At 40.7% G+C, this 22,595-nt stretch overlaps 1 protein-coding gene across 1 annotated transcript; it reads right to left on the bottom strand.

Moving 5' to 3' along the window:
* Positions 1–14,470: 14,470 nt before the first annotated feature.
* LOC146645863 (uncharacterized) lies at positions 14,471–16,438 on the bottom strand. The gene is made up of 3 exons (XM_085392607.1): positions 15,914–16,438; positions 15,405–15,776; positions 14,471–14,614 (listed from the first exon to the last, which is right to left on the bottom strand). The coding sequence occupies exons 1-3, from the start codon at positions 16,337–16,339 to the stop codon at positions 14,471–14,473; spliced, it is 942 nt and encodes a 313-aa protein (XP_085248733.1). The 5' UTR covers positions 16,340–16,438.
* Between the last annotated feature and the right edge of the window lie 6,157 nt (positions 16,439–22,595).

Here is a 22,595-nt window from a genome sequence, read left to right as displayed (position 1 = left end):
AAAAATATTCTGCAATGTTCTGCATATAAAGTTTAAATTTCTTCAGTATTGAACAACAGAAAAAATAGGCTTTCTTGTCCGAGGTCATTTAAGTGAAAAAAAGAAAAGAAAAGAAAAAGACAGCAGCCACAGCGCTGTAAACAACGGTAGACTGGTGGGTAATAAGCGAATGAATAATACAGAAAACAGAGATTGGAGACGGGAAACTGTTCTTGAAGTACAGAGAGAGAGAGAGAACTAGCTGTGCATGAAGTGTGATTTTAATAGTCGTGGAAGCAAAACAGCAAAATTCATGACGACATTGATCAGATGTGAAGCGCAGTTTGCTGCTTCTTTTGCTGCTGGCTCGGTGAATTTTGGTTGGAGAGACAAAACCTGCAGCTCAGAATCAGCGCAAAAAGAGGTAAACACAGCGCGGACCGGACGCATCAGGATCGCTGAGCTCCGACAGCGTGTCCGTCTACGGGCCGTCGGGTGAGAAAGCCGAGAAAGACAAAGTTGATTCTGATGCGTCGGGTCTGTGTTTACGTCTTTGTGTGGAGTCCGTGTACCTGCTCTCATCTGCTGTTTGGTTGTTGTTGAAATGGTTTTGTGAGCTTTAATCTGAGAATCTGGCGTTTCTGGCCAAACACAGTTATATTTAAAAGTCGATTCAGGATTTAATGAATTGATATCGCTTTATTCAAGCTACTCACCTCCCACTTCCACCTGCACTTTCAACTGGACCACGGCCAATCAGAGAGGTCCCGCCCCTTACTATCTCTGATTGGTTTAGTCCACGATAGGGGCAAAATGTGTCTGTTGTTGACCACAGGGAAGGTTGCAGATTTTATTTTCTTTTATTTTTTTGCTACCTGAACAGTTGGTCGCACAGGTGCAACCAAATATTTTTTTTTAGTCGCACCACTGAAAAATTTGGTCGCATTTGCGAGTTCAGCTGTTTGGAAAAACAGCCGTTCACTCTCACACACTGAGATCTGTCAGTTAAAAAGTCTAAAATCCAACCAACGAGATTAAAATCAACTGGTTAAGAAGTTTATCAACCAACAGATGTGGCTGGATAGTATTAAAAGCTGAAGAAAAATCAATAAATAAGAGCCGAGCATGAGCTTTGGCGCCATCAAGATGGCGATACAGGAAGTTCAACAGAGTGACCACTGCATCATCAACACCTCTACGAGGCCTGTATGCAAATTGTAGTGGATCCATAAGCTTCTCTACTTGCTGCAGGATCTCCTTCCTGACAAGTTTTTCAAAGGACTTCATCACTAAGGATGTTAGAGCGACAGGCCTAAAATCATTTAATGATGTAGGTTTTGTGGTCCTAGCAACTGGAGAAATAATTGATTTTTTTCATACCTCTGGAACCTTCTATTGCTGAAGTGATAAAAAAAAAGATGTAATAAACAATACTGCATAATTGCTCAGCACATGTTCTAAGCACCTGGCCACATATATTATCAGACCTGGACTTTTATTAGTCTTACTCATTTTAAAAAGATTTTCCACCCTTCTTTCATTAAAGACTAAAGCTGGGGGGATACACGGGATTTCTCTATTAAGAAATCACGTGTATTCCTTAAATTATAATTGTCATTAAATCTCAAATAAAATCTATTCAGCTCATTGGCTAACTGAGAGTCTGAACTAAAACCAGGGAGACTTGTCTTATTACAGTCACTGTGACAGTGACCAGTCATGTGTTTCATGCCTGCCCAGGCAACCCTTAAGTTATTGCTACCCATCTCCGCCTCTACCTTATCCTTGTATTTTATTTTGGCTTTTTTAATTTCTGATCTAATCTCCTTCCTAAACTCTCTCACTTTCAAGATATTCCCTTTAATAAAAGCTTTTTTCCTTTCATGAATCAGCCTCATAAGAGCTTTGGAAGACCATGGTTTGTTATTAGGGAAAAATGCACAACCTTTGAGGGGATAATCATGTCTCTGCAAAAGGAGATATAGCTGCAGACAACGTCAGTGAGTTCATTAATATCTCTACATGATTCTAAACACCGACCAGTCTGTACAGTCAAAGCAGATCTGCAGGGATAAAGAGGCGTCGTCACTCCAAACCTTTATGTGGTGTCTCCCCACCTTCTCTCTTCTCAGCACAGTCTTGTAAACTGGCAGAAGATGCACCATGTTGTGATCCGAGGATTCGAGGGCGGGGCCAGCCACAGATGTATACGCACCTTTTATGGAACCGTAACATAGATCCAGAGTCTTATTGAAGCGTGTGGGACAGTTCACATACTGATAAAAACTGCTCAGTGTTTCCTTCAAGTCGTAGCGATTAAAGTCCCCAAGAACAGAAGATCCAGAAGAAACTCCCGTGAGTATGTAATTTTTTGTGAGTAGCTGTCACGGTCCGGGGCAGCGGCCGTGTGGAGAGCGGAAGGAGGACTCAAAACGCAGCACTTATTCAGGTGTGAGGGTGATTTATTGATAATATCCAATATAAAGTGGGGATGGTAAAACAGAACTAAGGATGAACTAACTGGGAGAAACTACACAAGGAAATAGCAAACCTGAGCATGAAGGGAGAACAGCAGGGAGAGCACGCAGGGGATTACACCAGGTATGAACACAGACGACGCGACGAGGAGCAGAGGAAATCACACACTATAAATACACAAAGAGACACTGGGAAATCACACACAGGTGGGGGAAACAGCTGGACCTGATTAACCTGACGAGACAGGGGAACACTAACACCAGGGACCAACAGAGGGAGCACAAACCCAGAACCCAGTGTCTAAAATCCCAAACACAAACCATCACAAAACAGCCATGAATAATAATGAAAGTAATAACAATAAAGAACATAAACATAAAGTCACTGAGTCATGGTCGCAGGACCATGACAGTACCCCCCCCCTCAAGGGCTGGCCCCCGACAGCCACAGAAACACACCACCAGATCCGGGCGGGCGGCAGGGGGCCCAGGACGGAGGGACCGGGCCAAGACCAAAGACGGAGGCCCCAGAGTCCCAAACAAATGTTCACCAAAAAAAACTCACAGGGGAGCAGAGTCCAAAACACAGTTCAGGTGGCCGGCCAGGCGAAGAGGGTCCGGGGGCCGGCCGTGCGGAAGGCAACGGCGGCCGCTCAGGTGACGGCGCCCGGCCAGTAGCCTAGCCAGCGGTCCAGAAAACGGCCGTTTAGCTCCAGACCCAAACGAGGCTGGGCCAGGCGAGGCTGAGGGCACGGAAGCCGGGACCGCAGCAGGCGGAGATGATGATGCAGACACGGAGGCTGGACCAGACGATGATGCAGACACGGAGGTTGGACCAGACGAGGATGCAGACACGGAGGCTGGACCAGGCGAGGCTGATGAGGACGCTGAAGCTGAGGCTGGACCAGGCGAAGCTGATGAGGACGCTGAAGCGGAGGCTGGACCAGGCGCTGCGGGTGAAGATGAGGATGCTGTGGCCGAGGATGCGGGCACGAAGGCTGGACCAGACGAGGATGCGGGCACGAAGGCTGGACCAGACGAGGATGAAGCCGGACCAGGCAGGGACGAAGCCGGACCAGGACCGGGCGAGACTGAAGCTGGACCAGACGAGGATGCAGACACGAAGGCTGGACCACACGAGGCTGAAGCCGGACCGGGCGAGGATGAAGCTGTAGCTGAAGCTGGGCCGGGCGAAGCTGTAGCTGAAGCTGGGCCAGGTGAGGATGAAGCTGGACCAGAATCAGGCGAGGATGAAGCTGAGGATGAAGCCGGACCAGGCGTGGATGAAGCCGGGCCAGGCGTGGATGAAGCCGGACCAGGCGAGGCTGAAGCCGGACCAGGCGATGATGAAGCTGTAGCTGAAGCCGGGCCAGGCGCTGTAGCCGCCTCTCTATAGCGCGCTGGGACGTGCCACCCGGGCTTTCCAGCCACAGGTCGATCAGCTCCTGTGTGGCATCGATGAGCGTCTCCCGTAGCTCCCTGGACGGGTTAAGCGCTGCTGGGTCCATGTTGTGGTCGCGTCGTACTGTCACGGTCCGGGGCAGCGGCCGTGTGGAGAGCGGAAGGAGGACTCAAAACGCAGCACTTATTCAGGTGTGAGGGTGATTTATTGATAATATCCAATATAAAGTGGGGATGGTAAAACAGAACTAAGGATGAACTAACTGGGAGAAACTACACAAAGAAATAGCAAACCTGAGCATGAAGGGAGAACAGCAGGGAGAGCACGCAGGGGATTACACCAGGTATGAACACAGACGACGCGACGAGGAGCAGAGGAAATCACACACTATAAATACACAAAGAGACACTGGGAAATCACACACAGGTGGGGGAAACAGCTGGACCTGATTAACCTGACGAGACAGGGGAACACTAACACCAGGGACCAACAGAGGGAGCACAAACCCAGAACCCAGTGTCTAAAATCCCAAACACAAACCATCCCAAAACAGCCATGAATAATAATGAAAGTAATAACAATAAAGAACATAAACATAAAGTCACTGAGTCATGGTCGCAGGACCATGACAGTAGCAATGACTCCAAACAACTCTTAGGATTGCCAATAAAACCATGCGAAATAAAAAACCCATCTTCGTTAAAAGAAGTTCCACAAAGCACAAGCCGATGCTATAAAAATAAAAGAATGAAATAAAATAAGTTAAAACACTGACAATGACAGACAGAGACAACCTGCTTCCTCTTCCCTAAGAGTATGTATCATACATATACCAACAAGACAGTGTACATCACTGTCACAACTGCATTTGTTTCCGTTCAAAGGCTTTATGTCATTTACTATAATACCTGATGGGCTAGTCAAAATGCCCTGGCCGATTTTTTGTCCCAGTGCAGCCCTGCTAATGCAATCAAATGGCACATTGACTTCTGAGGAAATTTTAGATGGCACTCGTCATCAGAAAGGTCGCCGACTGTGTACAGAAACATCTGCGCCAAATACAGCATCATCAGAAAGAAGGAACATGAGAAGCTTGAGAAATACCAAGTGGTCAGAGAAGAGCTCGAGAGGATGTGGAGGGTGAAGGTAACAGTGGTCCCCGTGGTAATCGGAGCACTCGGTGCGTTAACTCCCAAGCTAGGTGAGTGGCTCCAGCAGATCCCAGGAACAGCATCGGAGATCTCTGTCCAGAAGAGCGCAGTCATAGGAACAACTAAGACAGCAGGACCCTCAAGCTCCCAGGCCTCTGGTAGAGGACCTGAGCTTGAAGGATAGGCCGCCAGCAGGGGTGAGCGGGAAATTTTTAATTTTGTATAAATTTTGTTTTGAAATTATGGTGCATAGTTCAGAATAAATGTTTTTTCAGAAAAACAGCCTCTTTTTAATAAATGTTTATTTCCAAGGAATTTCTAACCTTTACACCTTTCAGAATTTATTAGAAGATAACTTTTATGTAGTTAAAATAAGATACTCTGTGAGAGTATCGTATTTATCTATATAAACTCTTAACACATAGTTAATGTTAATAGGTGTTAAATTATCAACTCCAGACAGATTTGATATTTAACACCAAATCAGAGTTAATGTACCAACTCCACAAAAAGAGTTAAATTAACCACTGGTGTGGACCCACATGGACACTTTAATAGAGCTGAAATCAAATCTGACAGTGTTAATTTGGGCATGGATTTACTGTGTATATTAGTGCTCAATGATATACATGAAGGCAAAGGAGCGATGAATGGGAAAAAAGCCTGCATGGCCTTATAATGGCAGATGCCTATAATTAAGGTGAAGGTGTGTTCCCACTCAACCCAAGCATGAGCAAGCAAGCAGCCCATCTGGCTACATTTGTTCATTTGTTGGGGGGGGGGGGGGGGGGGTGTAGGGGTTTGAGGGTTGTATTTGTAAATTTACATCAGCCTCAGTTCTAGAAAGTAAATTACCTGCATATTGAGCTTTTATCCTCAGGGAGGCGTTACAGACCAAAGAGTGCTGCAGGTCAGAGTGAATAGAAAAACAGCCTGACATGTGTTTAAAATAAAAGTAAAGGCTGTCATTTGGATTTTATTACTACATAAACACATAACTTAAAACATCATATATGCAGCACACATTGAACAGCACTGACTGAATATTATTGAAAAAGACGACTTTCATGTGTCTGATTTGGTGGTTTGAATTTATTTATTTATCTGCATATTCATTTTTAACCACTTTCTTCCTGTGGCAGTTGATAGCGTAGAGTAGCAGTCGCGAGACTTGAGGCTCGGGTGTGAAATTTATGGTTTTCAGAGATTTTATCGTGAAATTTTTGTCTTGGCTTAAAGGCCCTAAAGGAAAATATTGGCTGACATTAAACTGGTCCATGGTGCAAAAAAGGTTGGACACCGCTGGGGTTGAGTTCTAGATAAGGTATCAATATAGAATTATTTCAACTTGAAAACCAGAAATGGTCACATGTCAAAAGTTGGAAGGAGCAATGAACAAATAATTGTTTTTATTTTCATTAAGTTAATAATCCACATCTGTACGTATGACGAAGTTAAATGTCACAGACAGGAGAGGATCAAAACTATTAAATCAAGTTTTAAAAAGAGACTTTTTCATTTGATTACATTGTATATGATGGATTATGCAGAAAAAGTAGAATTGGGCTGAAAGAGCTATTGCTTTATTACCTATTCAGGTTGTGTATCATGTTTTTCTAAAAGTAACTAAGTAACTAACTAGTTTTGAAAATAAATAATCAGTAAAGTAACAGGATTACTTTACTTTTACTTTTGGAGAAGTAATCAGTAATTAGCCCATGTCTGTGTGGTAACAAATGGGTTTTTCAACAGCAACAATGCTACAGAAAGCAATGCCTGGAGGACAAGGGACTTCTTCCAGGAGAATAACATCACTCTCTTGGACCATCCTGTATGTTCCCCTGATCTAAATCCACTTGAGAACCTTTGGGGATGGATGGTGAAGGACTTTTACAAAAATGGACGGCAGTTCCTGACAGTAGATGCTCTTTGTGTTGCGGTCTTCACCACTTGGAGAAATATTTCCACTCACCTAATAAAAACGCTTGCATTAAGTCATCAACAAAAACAGTGGAGCTACTCATCACTGAGTTCATGTTTGGAACTCTGAGTTCTGTTTTTGGGGGGTTTTATGTGTTTTTATGGAGGTGTTGCCCTAAATTTTTGATCAGCTGTAAAACAGCCTGTTTCAGTTTATTATCATGCTAAAAAAATGTTTTGTCTCACTCCCATTTCTTCATGTTGCTTGTTGAAGGTCTGTTTCGAATGTTCTTAAGATCAAACCATACAAATTATGATTTTTTTTTGTGCCATTTTTCAACTGGTCTTAAACTTTTGATTGAGACTATATGTCTCTTTCTCTCTACTTAGTTAGGGCAGGCATAGCTCAGTAGGTAGAGTGGTCGCCCCGTGATCGGAAGGTCAGGGGTTCAAGTCCACTGAACGGCTACCCTGAGGTACCCCCGAGCAAGGTACCGTCCCTACACACTTCTCCCCAGGCGCCTGCTTAGTGGCTGCCCACTGTTTCACTGAGTGAATGAAATGCAGAGGAAAAACAAGTAATTCAATCAATAAAGTATGCATTCTTATTATTACTCTGGTACAGTTTTGTATGCATGCCCTGTCAGTTTATGTTCTGGTGCTTGGATTGGTGGGTTGACTGCTTGAGTTTTCCAAGCTCTCTGATTAGTTATTCATGGCAGACACATACAGGTTCACATTATGTAACAGCCACTGCAGGGTCCACAATTTCAATTTCTTTGCAATTTCACATTTGATTATAAAAACGGATGTAGCAGACTTTCTTCTTACTGTGCAGTAAGAAAAGAAAACAGCTAGAAAACACTAAATACTATTTTAACACTATCACATAAAAAACGGATAAGAGGTAAGAGTCTTCTGATTGGATTGGAGATCTAGGTTCAACAATGTTAGGTGCCCAAAAAATTAGCTAAGGTGAATACTTGAATATACAGAACCACATTATTTTATTTTTTATTCCTGATGTACAGTGATTAAGGAAGCTTGAAATCATTTTCATGTCTACGCCTGTTCCTCACTGAGAATCTTTAGGATGTGCTTGAGAACACTTCATGTAGTGGTCCAGTTTTCCCATCATCAGGATAAGATCTCTGTGAAAAATGACACAGCACAAGCTTCAATACAGTGTCACAGGGAAAATGTGCTGCTATTAAAGCATAAGGTAGTCCACAAAATATCACAGGGTATTTGTTTTGTTTTTTACAAAGCACTTTATTTTGATGAATGTTATTTACTCCATTACACTCCATTTGCAAGTGTATTAATGTAAAAGCTGATTAGTCAATAGGCTATATAAAAAAATAAAGCATAATACAAACTTATAAACATTTCTTTAGATTTATCATTCCAAACAGCAACAACACAGAATGGACACTTTACATAGTCTGACAAAAATTGCATAAAGAGAGACTGGATGTCGTGCAGACTTGTAAACGTCTCAGTGGGACTCCAGAGGAGCTGGGGGAGGTGCAGGAAGTTACAAAGGAAAATGAGGTCGGGCTGTCTCTGATCAGATTGCTGCACCCAACACCTGAACCGAGGTAAGCATCAGAAAGCAGACTGCTGGATGGGCATGATTTGTCAGTGGTCATTTGTATTGATTTTGTAGCTGCACCTCTTCATCTTCTTTCAGAAGTATTCATCAAATAATGGTTCGGTGTCTCTGATCTCTATCGGACAAAAAAACATTTTTGTCAGAAAACACAGAAGTGTCTCTGTAAAGAACAAAGTTATTTCAGTCACTCTAGACTGAACCCTGAACTCTTGTGTTAACTGAATGACATCAAACTAGACTTGAAAAATGAAAACAATTAAAATAAATAAATAAAAAACAAGTGTTAGCGTTTACTGAGACAAAGTTGTACTTATAGCTTGTTTTTACTTCTGTGCTCTATTCCAGGCACTGCGTGCAACAAAATCACAGTTCTGTTTCAAATATTTTTATTGAGAGCAAGTATCATGATTGTAGTTTTTACAAATTGACATAACATAGCTTATGCTCCTTTTTTTTCTCTAAACTAATAAGGCAAATAATTAAACAACACCAACAACAACAACAAAAAAAAAAAAAAAAAAAAAAAAAAACCCGCAGTCACCCATAAGGGGTCCCAATACCCCGGCTGTCGGCAAAAGGGAAGAGAAACAAGTAAACAAAATTTTATATTTTCCCAAGGTATATAAGTAAAGGGTGCCAGATTAATTCAAAATCTTTTACATTGTCATTCATACTATATCTTATTTTTTCAAGGTGAAGAGTGTTTATAAGTTCAGTAAGCCACATTTTTAATACAGGAGTTTCATTGCCTTTCCAAAGCTGCAGGATCAATTTCTTTGCAATAATCAAAGCATATGCCATAAACCTTTTTTGAGAGTGTTGTAAATTTTGTGTTTCGTTGGAAATCCCAAAGATGATTACTGTCGGATTTGGTTCAATCTTACTTTTAAAAATATTAGACATATAAGTAAAAATATCATACCAAAAACCCTGAAGCCTTGGACATAGTGCAAAACAATGTAACAGATTTCCATAGTGTATCTTGCATTTTTCACAGAGGGGGGAACACTCTGGATACATTTTGTGAAGTTTTTCCCTTGAATAGTGTAGTCTGTGTATAATTTTGTACTGAATTAAACAGTGACGGGAATTAATAAAAGGCGTATTTATGTTGTGTAAGGCCTCCTGCCAGAAATCTTCTGATAGGAGAGTCCCAAAATCTTTTTCCCACTCCTCTTTGATTGAAGTAGTTGAAGGTATACTCATCTCCTGTATTGAATTATAAAATAATGAAATTCTCTGTTCAAACCCCCTTCCATCACTAAGACATCTGTCCAAAGGATCGGACGATATGTTTTCAAATTGTGGCAGGTATGTACGGATATAGTCTCTTAGTTGAAGATATCTAAAAAAATGACTGTGAGGCAATCCAAATCTATCTTTTAAATGTTGGAATGACATAAAAGTATCATTTAGGTATAAATCCTTTAATTTACAAATTCCCAATTCCTGCCATATATTGAAAGCTCCGTCTACACATGATGGAAGGAAAGAGGGGTTAGCTGTAATGGGTGTACACATTGATAGTTTTTTCAATTTGAAGTGCTTAATTATTTGTCTCCAAATTTGTACGGTATTATAAATCACTGGATTCGAATTGTAATATGAGTTTGTCAAAAGAATAGGAGAGAGTAGTATTCCACCAACACAGTAAGGAAGGCAATCCTCCCGCTCCATCTGTAAGCCGTTAGGGAGTATTGCTGTGTCATCCAATAGAAGGGAAATTATTCTTAAATTTGATGCCCAGTAGTAGTACATAAAGTTAGGTAGTGTAAGTCCACCAAGGGATCTATGTTTGCATAGGTGGTCTTTTTTTATTCTATGTGTTTTATAATTCCATATAAATGGCATAATGATGGCGTCCATCTTTTTAAAAAAAGATTTGGGCAAGAAAATTGGGATGTTTTGAACCAGATACAAATACTGCGGGAGAAATACCATTCTTATTGAATTCACTCTCCCTATTAAAGAAATAGGAAGTGTCCTCCAGTACTGAATGTTATTTTTAAGTTTCTCCAGTAAGGGAAGAAAATTCTCTTTCATTAGGGAGCTGTGTTTTTTTGGTATTGTAATGCCCAAGTAAGTGATTTTTTCATAGGTTATTTTAAATGGGAGAGATGTAAGCCATTGTTTATTCTCTAATTTAATGGGCAGTATTTCGCTTTTTCCCCAGTTAATCTTGTAGCCTGCGAAAGTACTGAATTTATCAATCACGGAGAGAATTGCTGGGAGGGATATTAATGGTTTTGTTATGTATAATAATATGTCGTCAGCATAGAGCGATATAGAATTAGAAGTGTATGTTGTATCATAACCGTGTATATCCATATGGGTTCGAATTGTCTGTGCTAAGGGTTCCAAAGCCAGGGCAAATAATAATGGACTAAGAGCGCATCCTTGTCTTGTACCTCTGCTGAGTTTAAACTGAGTTGATAATGTCTGATTTGTAAGAATTCTGGCTGTGGGATTATTATAAAGTAGTTTTATCCAAGAGATGAAATCTTGTCCCAGTTGAAATTTTTCTAGGACTGCAAAGAGGTAGGACCACTCCACATGATCGAATGCCTTTTCGGCATCCAAGCTAAGTATAAGTAGGTCCTGTTGTACCTTGGGGGAATAGATTATATTAAATAGACGTCGAAGATTATTAAAAGAACTCCTGTTTGGAATGAAACCTGTTTGGTCTGGATGCACCAATTTATCTATTACTGTATTAAGTCTACTCGCTAGTATTTTAGCCAGAATTTTTTGATCAGAATTTAATAGAGAAATAGGTCTATATGATCCCACTTCCTCCAGTGCTTTGCCTTTTTTTGGAAGTACTATAATAGTTGCTTCATTCAATGTTGGAGGTAGGGTGCTCATTTTGTATGCATGGTTATATAATTTAAATAGATATGGACTTAATTTGATCTTAAAGTATTTATAAAACTCATTCCCTAACCCATCAGGGCCTGGACTCTTGTTGTTTTTTAGTAATCCGATAGATTTTGTAATTTCTTCAATTGTGATCTTAGCGTTCAAAATATTGGCATTTGTCAAAATCACAGTTCTGACTCACTGTGAGGAATTGAACATGTGTCAGTGTGGATGGTGATAGTCTTTGAAAAACTAAACAAAATAGAAAGGATTAAAAGAGTCGTTTTACGGACACTGTGAGCAGATCCAAAATCTAATCTGGATAGGAAGAGCTGGGAAAAGACCAGAATCAGAATTGGATCTTGGTCTGAATTAATGACTCTTGTTCATATTCTTGCTGTGCAATTGGACTCTGATCCCTATGTGGTTTTCTGATCAGTTCTAAAGCCTCCAAGTGACCATTTTCAGCGAAAGATATATTGAGCGCCAAAGTTTCAAAAACTGACCCATTAAAAATTTTGTTTAACATAATTTAAATGATCGAATCGCATTCTGTGAACAAGTTCCTACTTGTAATGTTCAGACCACACGCAGTCTGGATTTTAAAATTCCCTTTAGACTACATTTAATCCCATTTTAGAATTTCAAAAGTAATTTAAGCCTCATTTTCACTCAGATATGTTACGTAGACATATACAGAAAAAGAATAGAAAAGCCCAGTATAGATATATAGGGTGGCTGTAGCTCAGGTGGCAGAGCAGGTCAGCCACTAATCAGAAGGTCGGTGGTTCGCTCCCAGGCTGCCTCCTGGCTGCATGCCAAATATCCTTGGGCAAGATACTAACCCCGTGTTTTCCTACTGGTGGTGATCAGAGGGCCCGGTGGCGCCAGTGTCCGGCAGCCTCGCCTCTGTCAGTGCGCCCCAGGGTGGCTGTGGCTAGCTTGCCATTGCCAATGGGTGAATGACTGAATGTAGTGTGAAGCGCTTTGGGGTCCTTAGGGACTAGAAAAGCACTATACAAATGCAGGCCATTTACCATATATATACACTAGGTTATTATTTGGTGGTTCTGCTCTGCAACTCCAAACACAAATAACTCCCATGTAACAATCTAACAATAACTAAATTAGAATCCAGTAATTAAAAGCCAACTGAGATCATTAAACAGGGATCAAAGGGGGGGTTGGCGAGGCAGACAAAGTATTTCCCACCACTGTTTACAAACTACTTTGCAATGAGCAAGTTTCCTGCACCAAGTATTAAATAATATCAGTAACAATTAAAAATAGTAGCTATGGTGATTTTTTTTTATGATACAGAAGTGAGGACATTGTTTAATGACTGTAATGGTTTTATAATAATTCCCAACTGTTCCAGAATGTTCTTTCCATTTAAACTTTTAATAAAACTATATTTTAATGAATATGGCTGTTACGTTGTCATTTCTCAAGAAAAAAACGTGTTTTAAAATCCCCTAAAATTCACTCTCACTGCTCTCTGAAAGATTAATTAAGACACTGTAGCCTGTTCAACAATCAAAAACACTATTGGCAGTGTTGGGGAGTAACGGAATACATGTACCGCCGTTACGTATTTAAAATACAAAATATGAGTAACTGTATTCCGTTACAGTTATCGTTTAAAAAGGTGGTATTTAGAATACAGTTACTTTGTTGAAATAAATGGATTACACTGCGGTACTTTCCTGTTTCATATTGTGGCGGGTCAGGACTGTTTGGGTTTTGTTTGACAGCTACGCTCTGTTGTTCCAGGCGGCAGTGTTGCGGTTGCCATGGTTACAGGGCGACGCTCTCTCTCTCTGCGACTGTGTGTTTCCTGGGTGAGAGAGCGCCTTTTCGTTGTTGTTGTTGTTGTGCTAAGCTAACAGGCAGAATGCTACAAGCATAGCTCTAAAGAATGTAGCCTCATGGGCAGTGTAGTCCGTGTTGCAGGGAGAATGGACTGCCATACACGTTATGGGTCTGTGAGCGAGGAGGGAGAAAAAGGGGAGTGGAAAGGTACGAGTTATCATCGAGCAGAAACGGGAGCTGGAAGCATGTAAATGTAATAATAACCACTTCAGCCAAAAAGAGAGCCTGACGAGCCCAGTTGTAAGTAAGCTATTAAGACTCGACTGTACACTGTGTTCGTGTTTTCCTCCGAAAACAATAAGTTCCGTTGGAGCAGTCTTTCAACGCCTCTCTCTGTCTGTCGCAAGAAAAGTTGACCCACACAACAAAGTAAAGCTATTTTTCGGCTACGAGCCGACAGGGACCCCGCCGTATTAGTCAGAGGTCCCTTTACTACAGTTCGGAGTCGCGGACCTTCAGTAATAGTAATAAATCACACAGCAATAGTACATTCACGTTGTTGTAAAAAGCATGGTAATATATTAAGTAATCCAAAGTAGTCAGAATACGTTACTGTCATTGAGTAACGTAACGGAATACGTTACAGAATACATTTTGGGGCGTGTATTCTGTATTCTGTAATGGAATACATTTTAAAAGTAACCTTCCCAACACTGACTATTGGTTAAATAATTTATTAATTCAACTGGGGCGATACATATGCTAGTTGCAGTGGCGGTCCTAGCCTGTTTGGCGCCCCGGGCGAACACTCCCTCTGGCCTGTATTGCCTGTATCTTTTGCTCGTTTCTCTTCGCTTCTTTTCTATTATTTCTAAACTGAGCACCTGATGGCTTTCAACTTTTCTTGTCCATCTTCCATTGGTTTTAATTTTGCCCTCCAGTATGAACACAAATCCACCAACTCGAGGAATGTGAAATAAATAAATAATTAGTTAAATGTGTCAATAATTACTTAATTAAATGTGTTAATTTTTTTTATTATTTCCCATTTTAATTAATTATTTCAAATTTTAATTAATTATTGCCACATTTAATTAATTATTTAATGGTGTATTTAATTAATTCATTATGGCAGTCCTTGCGTTCCATAGTCATTATGATAGTTTTGTAAATGTAAAACCAGCAAAAAGGTTTTTAGTGAAAACAAGTACAGCAGAGACCTCGGGGGGCAAATGTGCAGATCACCGCCTTCACATCAGTGAAGAAACATAATGAAGTGTCTGATTTTCAGTATTTTCACAGTAAAAGGGAAGTTGAGTGATGTCAAGAGCTGTAAGATGAAATAAGGATTGTGGGTTAATTTACCTTGTGACAATGCTTGGAGTTCATACTTTTGTGCCTGCAAAATAATTTTATGAATGAATAAAAAATGTATTTCTCACTGAAAAAAGAAATGACAGAATCTCTGTGCACTAATTATTGGCTCTTCATTGTGTTTCTGCACAGTGTTAGTGTTCAGCAGATTCCTAATATGGATCCTATTTGCAAACTACACAGCAAAATCTCCAGTGTTAAATTAACACTGGAGAGTGTCTATATGGGTCCACACCTCTGAGTGTTAAATACAACACTGGTGAGTGTTAAATTAACACTTTTGACAGTGTTATATGTTCAAAAGTAACCTAGTCAGTTTTGAAGATTAACAATGGCTAACACTGAGCAGTGCTGATTTTCTAACACTGGAATAATGTTATTTTCCAGTGTTAGCCAGAGGTGTGGACCCATATAGACACTCTCCAGTGTTAATTTAACACTGGAGATTTTGCTGTGTAGGAGGAAACACAAGTGTAAACTAATGTATTTTTCAATTTCTAGTTAACTTGCACCAAAATTACAAGTTCAACTTATTCATGGTCAGCTGAATCCAAACAAAAACTAGTTCCATCATTTTAGACCAGACTTGTCAAACTCTAGGCCCAATAACGGCAACATAATTTAATATGTCAATATTTCAGTTTGCATTTCTGTTTAAAACAGGGTTACCTTTGGTCTGTTCAATAATGTTCATCCTGTTTGGTCCAACACCTAAAGTATATTTTGAGTTCTGGCTCCTTCAGTGATTGAGTCTGACATCCCTGACTGAGTCTGGCAGCTGTAACATCTGGTACGTAAATAACACATCACTTTACCTGCTGATGTGCTGCTGCTTGATGATGCTGCCCCCCTCTGCTGGAGCTCCCCTCACTGATCCAGTTGATCTGCTGGTTGGTTGCTTCTGGTTTTTGATGTTTTGCTTTATTGATCATTTGTTGAGCAACGTTAAAACAGCCGTCCCAGTCTTTCCTTTTTATGTTGCTCATGATTTCTTTAGTCAGAGTTTCATTTGCTTCTTTCCTCAAAAGCTCCTCCAGAACTTTTTTCTCTTCTTCCAAAATCAGTTTGTAGTAAAAAGTTTTCTTGTTGCACCAACTGAATTTTTTTATAAACCATTTTCTCCACCCACTCCAAGTCATGAAGAAAGCGACAACAGTCATGCTGAGGAGCAGAGAGTAAGCAGCAAGCTGAAAAAGAAGCAAAAAACATGCAAAACATAACAGCATTAATGTGTCTGTGTATTTATTATACTTTCATAAATTAAAAAAACAGAACAATAACATTACATGTGCACTGTGTATGAAAAATAACAAAACATCCTCACCTTTGACCTCATTTTCAGCTCAGTCATTTGAGCTGTTTCATTAGTTGTAGCTGTGTTGGGCCAAGATTTACAGAACAGCTTCCTCTTTTTTTCATCAGTGGTACAGCAACTATACCAGTCTGTGAAAAGCAACACAGCTACAATCCACAGCAGACTGATTAGAAACGCTCTGATAACGCGCTTGAGTACAAGGCATAAAAGTGTGGATGGATGGTCCGCTGTGCTCCGAAATGTCTGGTCTATCAGGAGCACCAGGAAAAATACTAAAAAAACAGGCACGACCACCATTTCATTGCAATCAAAAGTGTGGCCTGAGCAAGCGCACATCTTTTCCCGCAGATAGTAAAATGCAAACAAAATCCCAAAGCCTGTGCCAGTGGTGCCGATTTTTCCACTACGGACATATTGCAGGAGTTTATTCAACATCTTGAGCAGTTCGGTGCCTGCTGAGGCTGCAGCTTCTGACCTGTAAAATTACAGACACAAGACAAAAAGAAATATTTCCTGCTTTTCACACCAAGTATCACAGTCTCTTTGAAATTCAAATATCTCAGTCCTATAGCAGCTGTGAAGTGAGCAAGTCCTCCAGTCAAAGTGAAGATATGAGCTCTCTGCTCCCACCCTCACATAAGAACCACGAGTGCTGCTCCTACAGGTGGCAGGATGCAAACGCAACGTGACGTCATGAGAAGGAGTTTAAACAGCACTCTGTTCAAAACGTTTCCAAAGTCGTGTCAACAAATTTCATGTTTCCCAAACACTTTATACTATGATGAGGTTGTGTGGCACGACAGGTTTTTTGATGAATGACTTGGAATGATGAATTCTATTCACAGTTTGAAGTGTAGAGTGTTACAGATACAAAGTGAATTTATGTTATTTATGTCATGAGATGTTAAAACGTGTGGTTAACACAATTTAGTCACCACAGCCTGTGGAGTCTACTGTAAAGAGATGGAAATGGCTCAACCAACTTTTTTATTCAGTGTTGAACAAAAAATGTCAAGCAAACATGAACAAGAGAGGTGAAGAAGAAAAAGAATGCAAGCAGGGTGGAGTGAGTGGAGATGACTGCCAGGGGTGATTTGTGGCAGAACAAGTGAAAGTTTACAAGATGGCAGTGAGACCAGCTGTGATGTATGGTTTGGAGATGGTGTTACCGAGAAAAAGGCAGATCTGCAGGAGGCAGGTTAATGCTACTGTACTAAATTTAATACAGTCAGTCACGTTTGTAGGTGCTGTTTGATTTGGCATCATCTCACACCGGATACCCTTTCTGGGGCAACCACAACAGCACAAGAAGACAAATGTTTCCTGTGTTTCATGCAAATTATCATATTTTCTGTTAGCAGTGGTGCCCAGTCAATGGTTTTTGTTACAGCAAATGTTTGTAGGTCTGGTGAACCCATTGTGGCTTTGGTTTGTAAATCAATGTATTCTAAAAAATGCATGTAAAAATGTATAGAATAACTGAGACAAAGATCTCTAGTGTTTTGTGAACTTCTAAAATCATACTTCAAATTATGCTTGTGGTTTAATGTCCTTGAGACTTTGTGACTTCTGAAAAAAAGATATGAGAATGGGAGCACATGTTGTCCTAAAAATCTGTACTGTAAATAGCTTAGAGCACTGATGGTGCCGAGAGATACAACATGTGCAAAATGAATGTCAGATCTAGCGGTTTCATAGGCACACACAAACTCTGATACAGTCAGACATGCAGGATTTTGAACTGAGCACTGATGATAAGCTGGATGGTCTCCCTACTCTTTAGTCCAGAGCACGTGGCATCCATCTTTTCCAATTCATCTTTCCACAGAAAAGTTTTCAACTTTGCATCTGTTCATTTCCTGACATTCTTTCTTTACTCTCATATTATTCTAGATTGTTTCCTCTAAATACCAGTCCATTTGTTACCATGTTCACACCATGTTACTTTATCTAGTCAAAACTCTGTTTTCATAAAACCTTTCTGATTCCTTTTCATGCGATGTGCCTTCATCTCTGTCACTGCATATATCTAGACCACTTCCTTTCTTTACATTGTTTAGTAGTTTCATTGTGTAACTTCAGAGTGCAATCTGCAAATAATTTATTACTCCATCCATCAATTCTCTACAGTTTATCCTTTTCAGGGTCCCCGGGGGGCTGGAAACTATGTCAGCTGTCTTAAGGTGAGAGACAGGGTACACCCTGGACAGGTCGCCAGTCTGTCGCAGTGCTAACACATATCATTCGCACTCACATTCACTCCTAACTAAGTGCATGTCTTTGGATGGTGGAAGGAAGTCGGGAGAATCCACACAAACACAAGGAGAACATGCAAACCCCACACAGAAAGACCCCCGCCTGATGGTGGAATTGAACTCAGGACCTTCTTGCTGTGAGGCAACAGTGACGACCACTGTGCTTTATTGCTCAATAAATTAAAGGAAGTTCAATTATGTTCAGGTCTTTCAGATGATTTTTATTGGACTAACATTCATATGAATTCTTTTATTCTTTTATTTCATTAAAAAATGACTTTTGTTGCTGGTTTGGTTAAATTTCATTTCTAAGGCTGGCACACAGCAGCTGGCTTAAAACAGATTTCACAGATACCATCTTGAGTCAACCACACACAGGAAGAGGGTTATGTTTCCTGTTTTTGTACCACGTGTGACAGGCACTATTAGCCCTTGTGTTGTGTTCATGGCTTTTGTTACTGAGGCACTGCATTTTTGATTTTTAAATCAATCCAGCCATAAATATATATGCAAAATTACACAAAAATAACTGATACAAATGCCGCAGAGGAATAACCAATCACATGGAACATACCAAAGATTGTAGCCTGGTGCAGGGAACGCTTCCTGCAAGTTGCCCTGCACTGTGTTTAATTTCTTCTATGGTTAGGGCTGATTTACACTTTTACCTGATGAGCTGCTGTGATGTATTTTATTGTGTTTTACTGGTGTATTTTCATTTAGTAACTTGTAGGCGTCATAATTTGTTATTATAGTCAGAAAATGAATGTTTATTTCTTATAAACAGTATAACAGTATTCTGTTTGTTTGCAGGCAGAGAACTGACTGCTGTATGTTCTATGATAGTTTCAGCTTTCATTGGTTTGTTTTGCAAATTAATTGTTGAGATTCACATAGTAGTAGTTTTTCCTTTTTTGTTTCTAGTGCTGTGGTGGCTGCTACTGGCCACAGGCTTTATTGGTAAACTGGGAGTTCACTAACTTTTTGCTGTGACATGATCTGTTTGTATGTTTCTTTAATTTTGTGTTTAGGATTGTTTTTATAGTTTGATCACTAATACAGTACTCTCAGTTTCCCAGCAGTGGTTACCTGGCTCCCAGCAGCAGAACTACAGCGGTCTTCTCATCCTCTAACAGTCTTTATGCATGCTCTGTCTCTAAACTTAACAGTAGTGCTACAAGGGAGTCCTTTATGTGAGCCAGTTTGAGTCAAAATGGGTACAGCAGAGACCTCCAGTGGCAACTGTGCAAACAGCATCTTCATGTCAGTATAGACACTTGTGGATAGGGATGGGTATTGATAAGATTTTAAATGTGAGATGTAAGCACCACAGATTTATTTAATTATTTGTGTCATGACGCTTTTCTTTTTCTTTTTCTTTTTTAACTGAACCTAGGAAGTAAACCCAGACGGCTTTAGGCAGATTTATGGAGTTTATTTACAACAAGCGATGTAAATATGAGTGAGCCGGGTGGCCAGGAACAAAAGAGAGTGCCGGACGTCCGAGCAGGTTTGATGTCCAAAGACAGACGATGATCATGGTACTTGCAAGAGGGCGGGCAGAGTCTACAGGTGAAAGGAAAGTTTGTGGTGCTGGATGAAGGGCTGGACTTGACCGGTGACTGGAAACTCCTCCACAGGTAAGAATTTTCTGGCTACAAAGCTCCCCAGAGTGGAGGTAACGATCAAGCAGAGATCCATCACCATAGCGGGATCATAGCAGCCTCTGAATGAGACCTGCCCAAAGGCAGAGCCTGAAATGATCCCTCCCAGAGCCACCCAGAGGGAGAGGAGGGAAAGAACCGGCCAGCCTGGCCCAAACATGAAAATGTAGTTATTTAACTTTTTGTTTTATTTTGTCAGTAGTTTTCACCTTTGTACTTTATTAGGTGGAGACTTCCCTTCATAAAAGACATGGACAAAGATCTGTCTACTTCCTGGAGAGGGCTCTTCACATAATTCTGAAGAAAAGACCTTGTGATTGTCTTCAGGGTCATTCTTCCAGGACTCCTTTATCGTGCCGAGCACACCACAGTGTTCTTTTCTCTGATTAGTCATCTCTCTGATGGTTTCTGTTCACTTCACAGTCTAAGGATGACCTCGCCGCTGCTCTGCGCTCTTCTGTGGACGTTCTGGGTTTGACACAACTGGACGACTGTCTATGAAAAATGATGAATGGACTGTTACTTATATAGCATCTTCCTACTCAGCTGAGCACCCAAAGCGCTTCTCATTCACCCAATCTCACACACACACACACACACACACACACACACACACTCAGACTGGATGCTTCAGGGGTTCAATATCTCGCCCAAAGATACAAACTTCAGGGATCAACCCCCCGACTTTCCACTTGGTAGACGACTCGCTCCACTTGAGCCACAGCCGCCCTCCTAAAAGCAGACACACATTTAAACCCCTCATTGATTAATGGTTATTATAATGACATATAATCAAGTTAAGCATCAAAACAGTAAAAACAATAATTTTTCTATCAGACACTAAAATCAACCATCTAAAGTCAGCTATCAGAAGCTAATAGAAGCTAACTCCAGCTGAGGCTACGCGATCTGTGTCATTCAGGGCGTCGTGAGGATGATTTAGGGCAAATAAAACTGAAATAAAAGCAGCAGAAATGAGTGAAGTCGGAGAGAGTTGGATGTGGTCTGTTAGCAGCAGACTCAGTGTTTCCACACCGAGCATGCTGAGCCTAAAATAACGAGAGGGGGGACTCGGGCTGGTCCGGGTTCAGGTTTAGGCTGGGGTTACTTCTGGGTCTGCAGCACAGGGTTGGCCCTGTAATCAGCTGACAGCTCTGGTTTCGCCTTCGATCTCTCTGTAATTTTCTTAATTGAAGCCACTTGAGGGGTCGAGCGCTCAGTTCATCCTCCTTTTTTTCCCTTCTATGTTGCCTGCATCCTGCTTCCTCTGTCCTTTCCTTTATTTGGTCTCCTATTTGGTTTCCTTTCAATATTTCTTTGTCTTTATTTTTCTTCTCTCCCCTGACTTGGTTTCATTTTCTTTCTTTTCCTATTATTTTGATTCTTAAGTGCATTCCTTTCCTATCATTCACTTTCTCCTTTCTATGTTTCTTCAGTCTTGCTTTGTTTACTTTTCTGCTCTTCCTTTCCTTTCCTTTTCTTTCCTTTCCTTTCCTTTCCTTTCCTTTCCATAGTAACTCGGGTGAGAAAGAGGAGGAGAGTATAAGGGTCAAAATAAAGTGATGATAAATGTTTTTGTTTTGTCGTTTTTGTTTGTTTTCCAATTTACTTGTGTTGTGGGAACTCTCCTCCATTACAGGGACTCAGCCCCGCTGTGTAAATTAGATTTATGCATGTAAACACAGTTTTTGGTTAGAATAAATCTTTGGAAAAAGAACCAAAGTTAACATAATGTCCTCTCAAGTCTATCAGCCATGTTGTGAGGGCAAAATCCAGATTACACATCGCATTGTGGGGACTTGATTTCCTTTAAGAAAATAAACAAAGTTATTTATTCATTTTTGGTGTGAAGACTGAAGGAGTAAGTCGTCAGGAAATGAATGGAAAATGGCGTAAAGTCCTCTGAAGTGATGGAAAACACGTGTTTGTGTGTGTGTGTGTGTGTGTGTGTGTGTGTGTGTGTGTGTGTGTGTGTGTGTGTGTGTGTGTAGCTGTTAGTTTAATCCTGAGTGGAGTTTACGAGGTTGAAGCCGCAGAGCAGAACAAATTCTCTGTGTCTCTGTCTTTATTTATTTTTACTTCTCTTGAGGTTTGCCTGATATCCAACACATCTCCTTGTTTGTTTGTGTGTGTGTGTGTGTGTGTGTGTGTGTGTGTGTGTGTGTGTGTGTGTGTGTGTGTGTGTGTGTGTAATCCAGAACCCAAACACACTTAGAACAGGGAGCACAGTTTGCAGCTCTAAGCTTGACGTGCGCCCTGCCCTCGTAGATTTGTTTCTGGCGGCGTCTGTTTTCAGTTTAGGAGCTGTAAAAACCTCTGACTCTGACCTGCCCATGAGCAAACAGCAGAATGACACAGTTAGAGATGAGCTCGTGAGCAACCAGTGAATCATTCACCAGCTACTTTCCCTCAGGCACTGGTGGAGGCCAAAAACTGAGCTAAAACATCAGGACTCCTTTACTAGGACTCATCAGCCTAACCAGATCATCCATTGCCCATAAGCACTGCAGTAGCATTACATGTTTGTTAAATCAATCAATCAATACACGAGTAGGGATGGATATTGATACGATTTTTACGATTCTGATTCCATTTTCGATTCTGTTTTCGATTCTTATTTTTAAAAAAGGAGAACACTAAGGTCGATTAGCTCAGAACTTTGTTTTATATCTTCTCTTTGAACAAGATAGAAATTTAGGAGTAACATGGCCTTACAAACCCAACAGTGAGATCTTTAGAGATCCAGCCTACGGCTCTTCAATGGGTCACAGG

Source organism: Rhamphochromis longiceps, linkage group LG20 (assembly GCF_057381845.1).
Source record: "Rhamphochromis longiceps isolate RC_006_pf linkage group LG20, R_longiceps_female_GT1.1, whole genome shotgun sequence".
In the NCBI taxonomy this organism is placed as follows: domain Eukaryota; kingdom Metazoa; phylum Chordata; class Actinopteri; order Cichliformes; family Cichlidae; genus Rhamphochromis; species Rhamphochromis longiceps.
Note: the sequence above shows the minus strand (reverse complement) of the source record. Positions and strands in the feature narration are given on the sequence as shown.

What these genes read in the sequence shown, in the direction of transcription:
- LOC146645863 (XM_085392607.1), bottom strand. Translation starts at nt 16,339, where the DNA reads ATGTTGAATAAACTCCTGCAATATGTCCGTAGTGGAAAAATCGGCACC. An exon ending in AGCTGAAAATGAGGTCAAAG is followed by an intron (nt 15,777 to 15,913) that starts GTGAGGATGTTT and finishes CTTCTTTTTCAG; the next exon opens with CTTGCTGCTTACTCTCTGCT. An exon ending in AAGCAGCAGCACATCAGCAG is followed by an intron (nt 14,615 to 15,404) that starts GTAAAGTGATGT and finishes ATTATTTTGCAG; the next exon opens with GCACAAAAGTATGAACTCCA.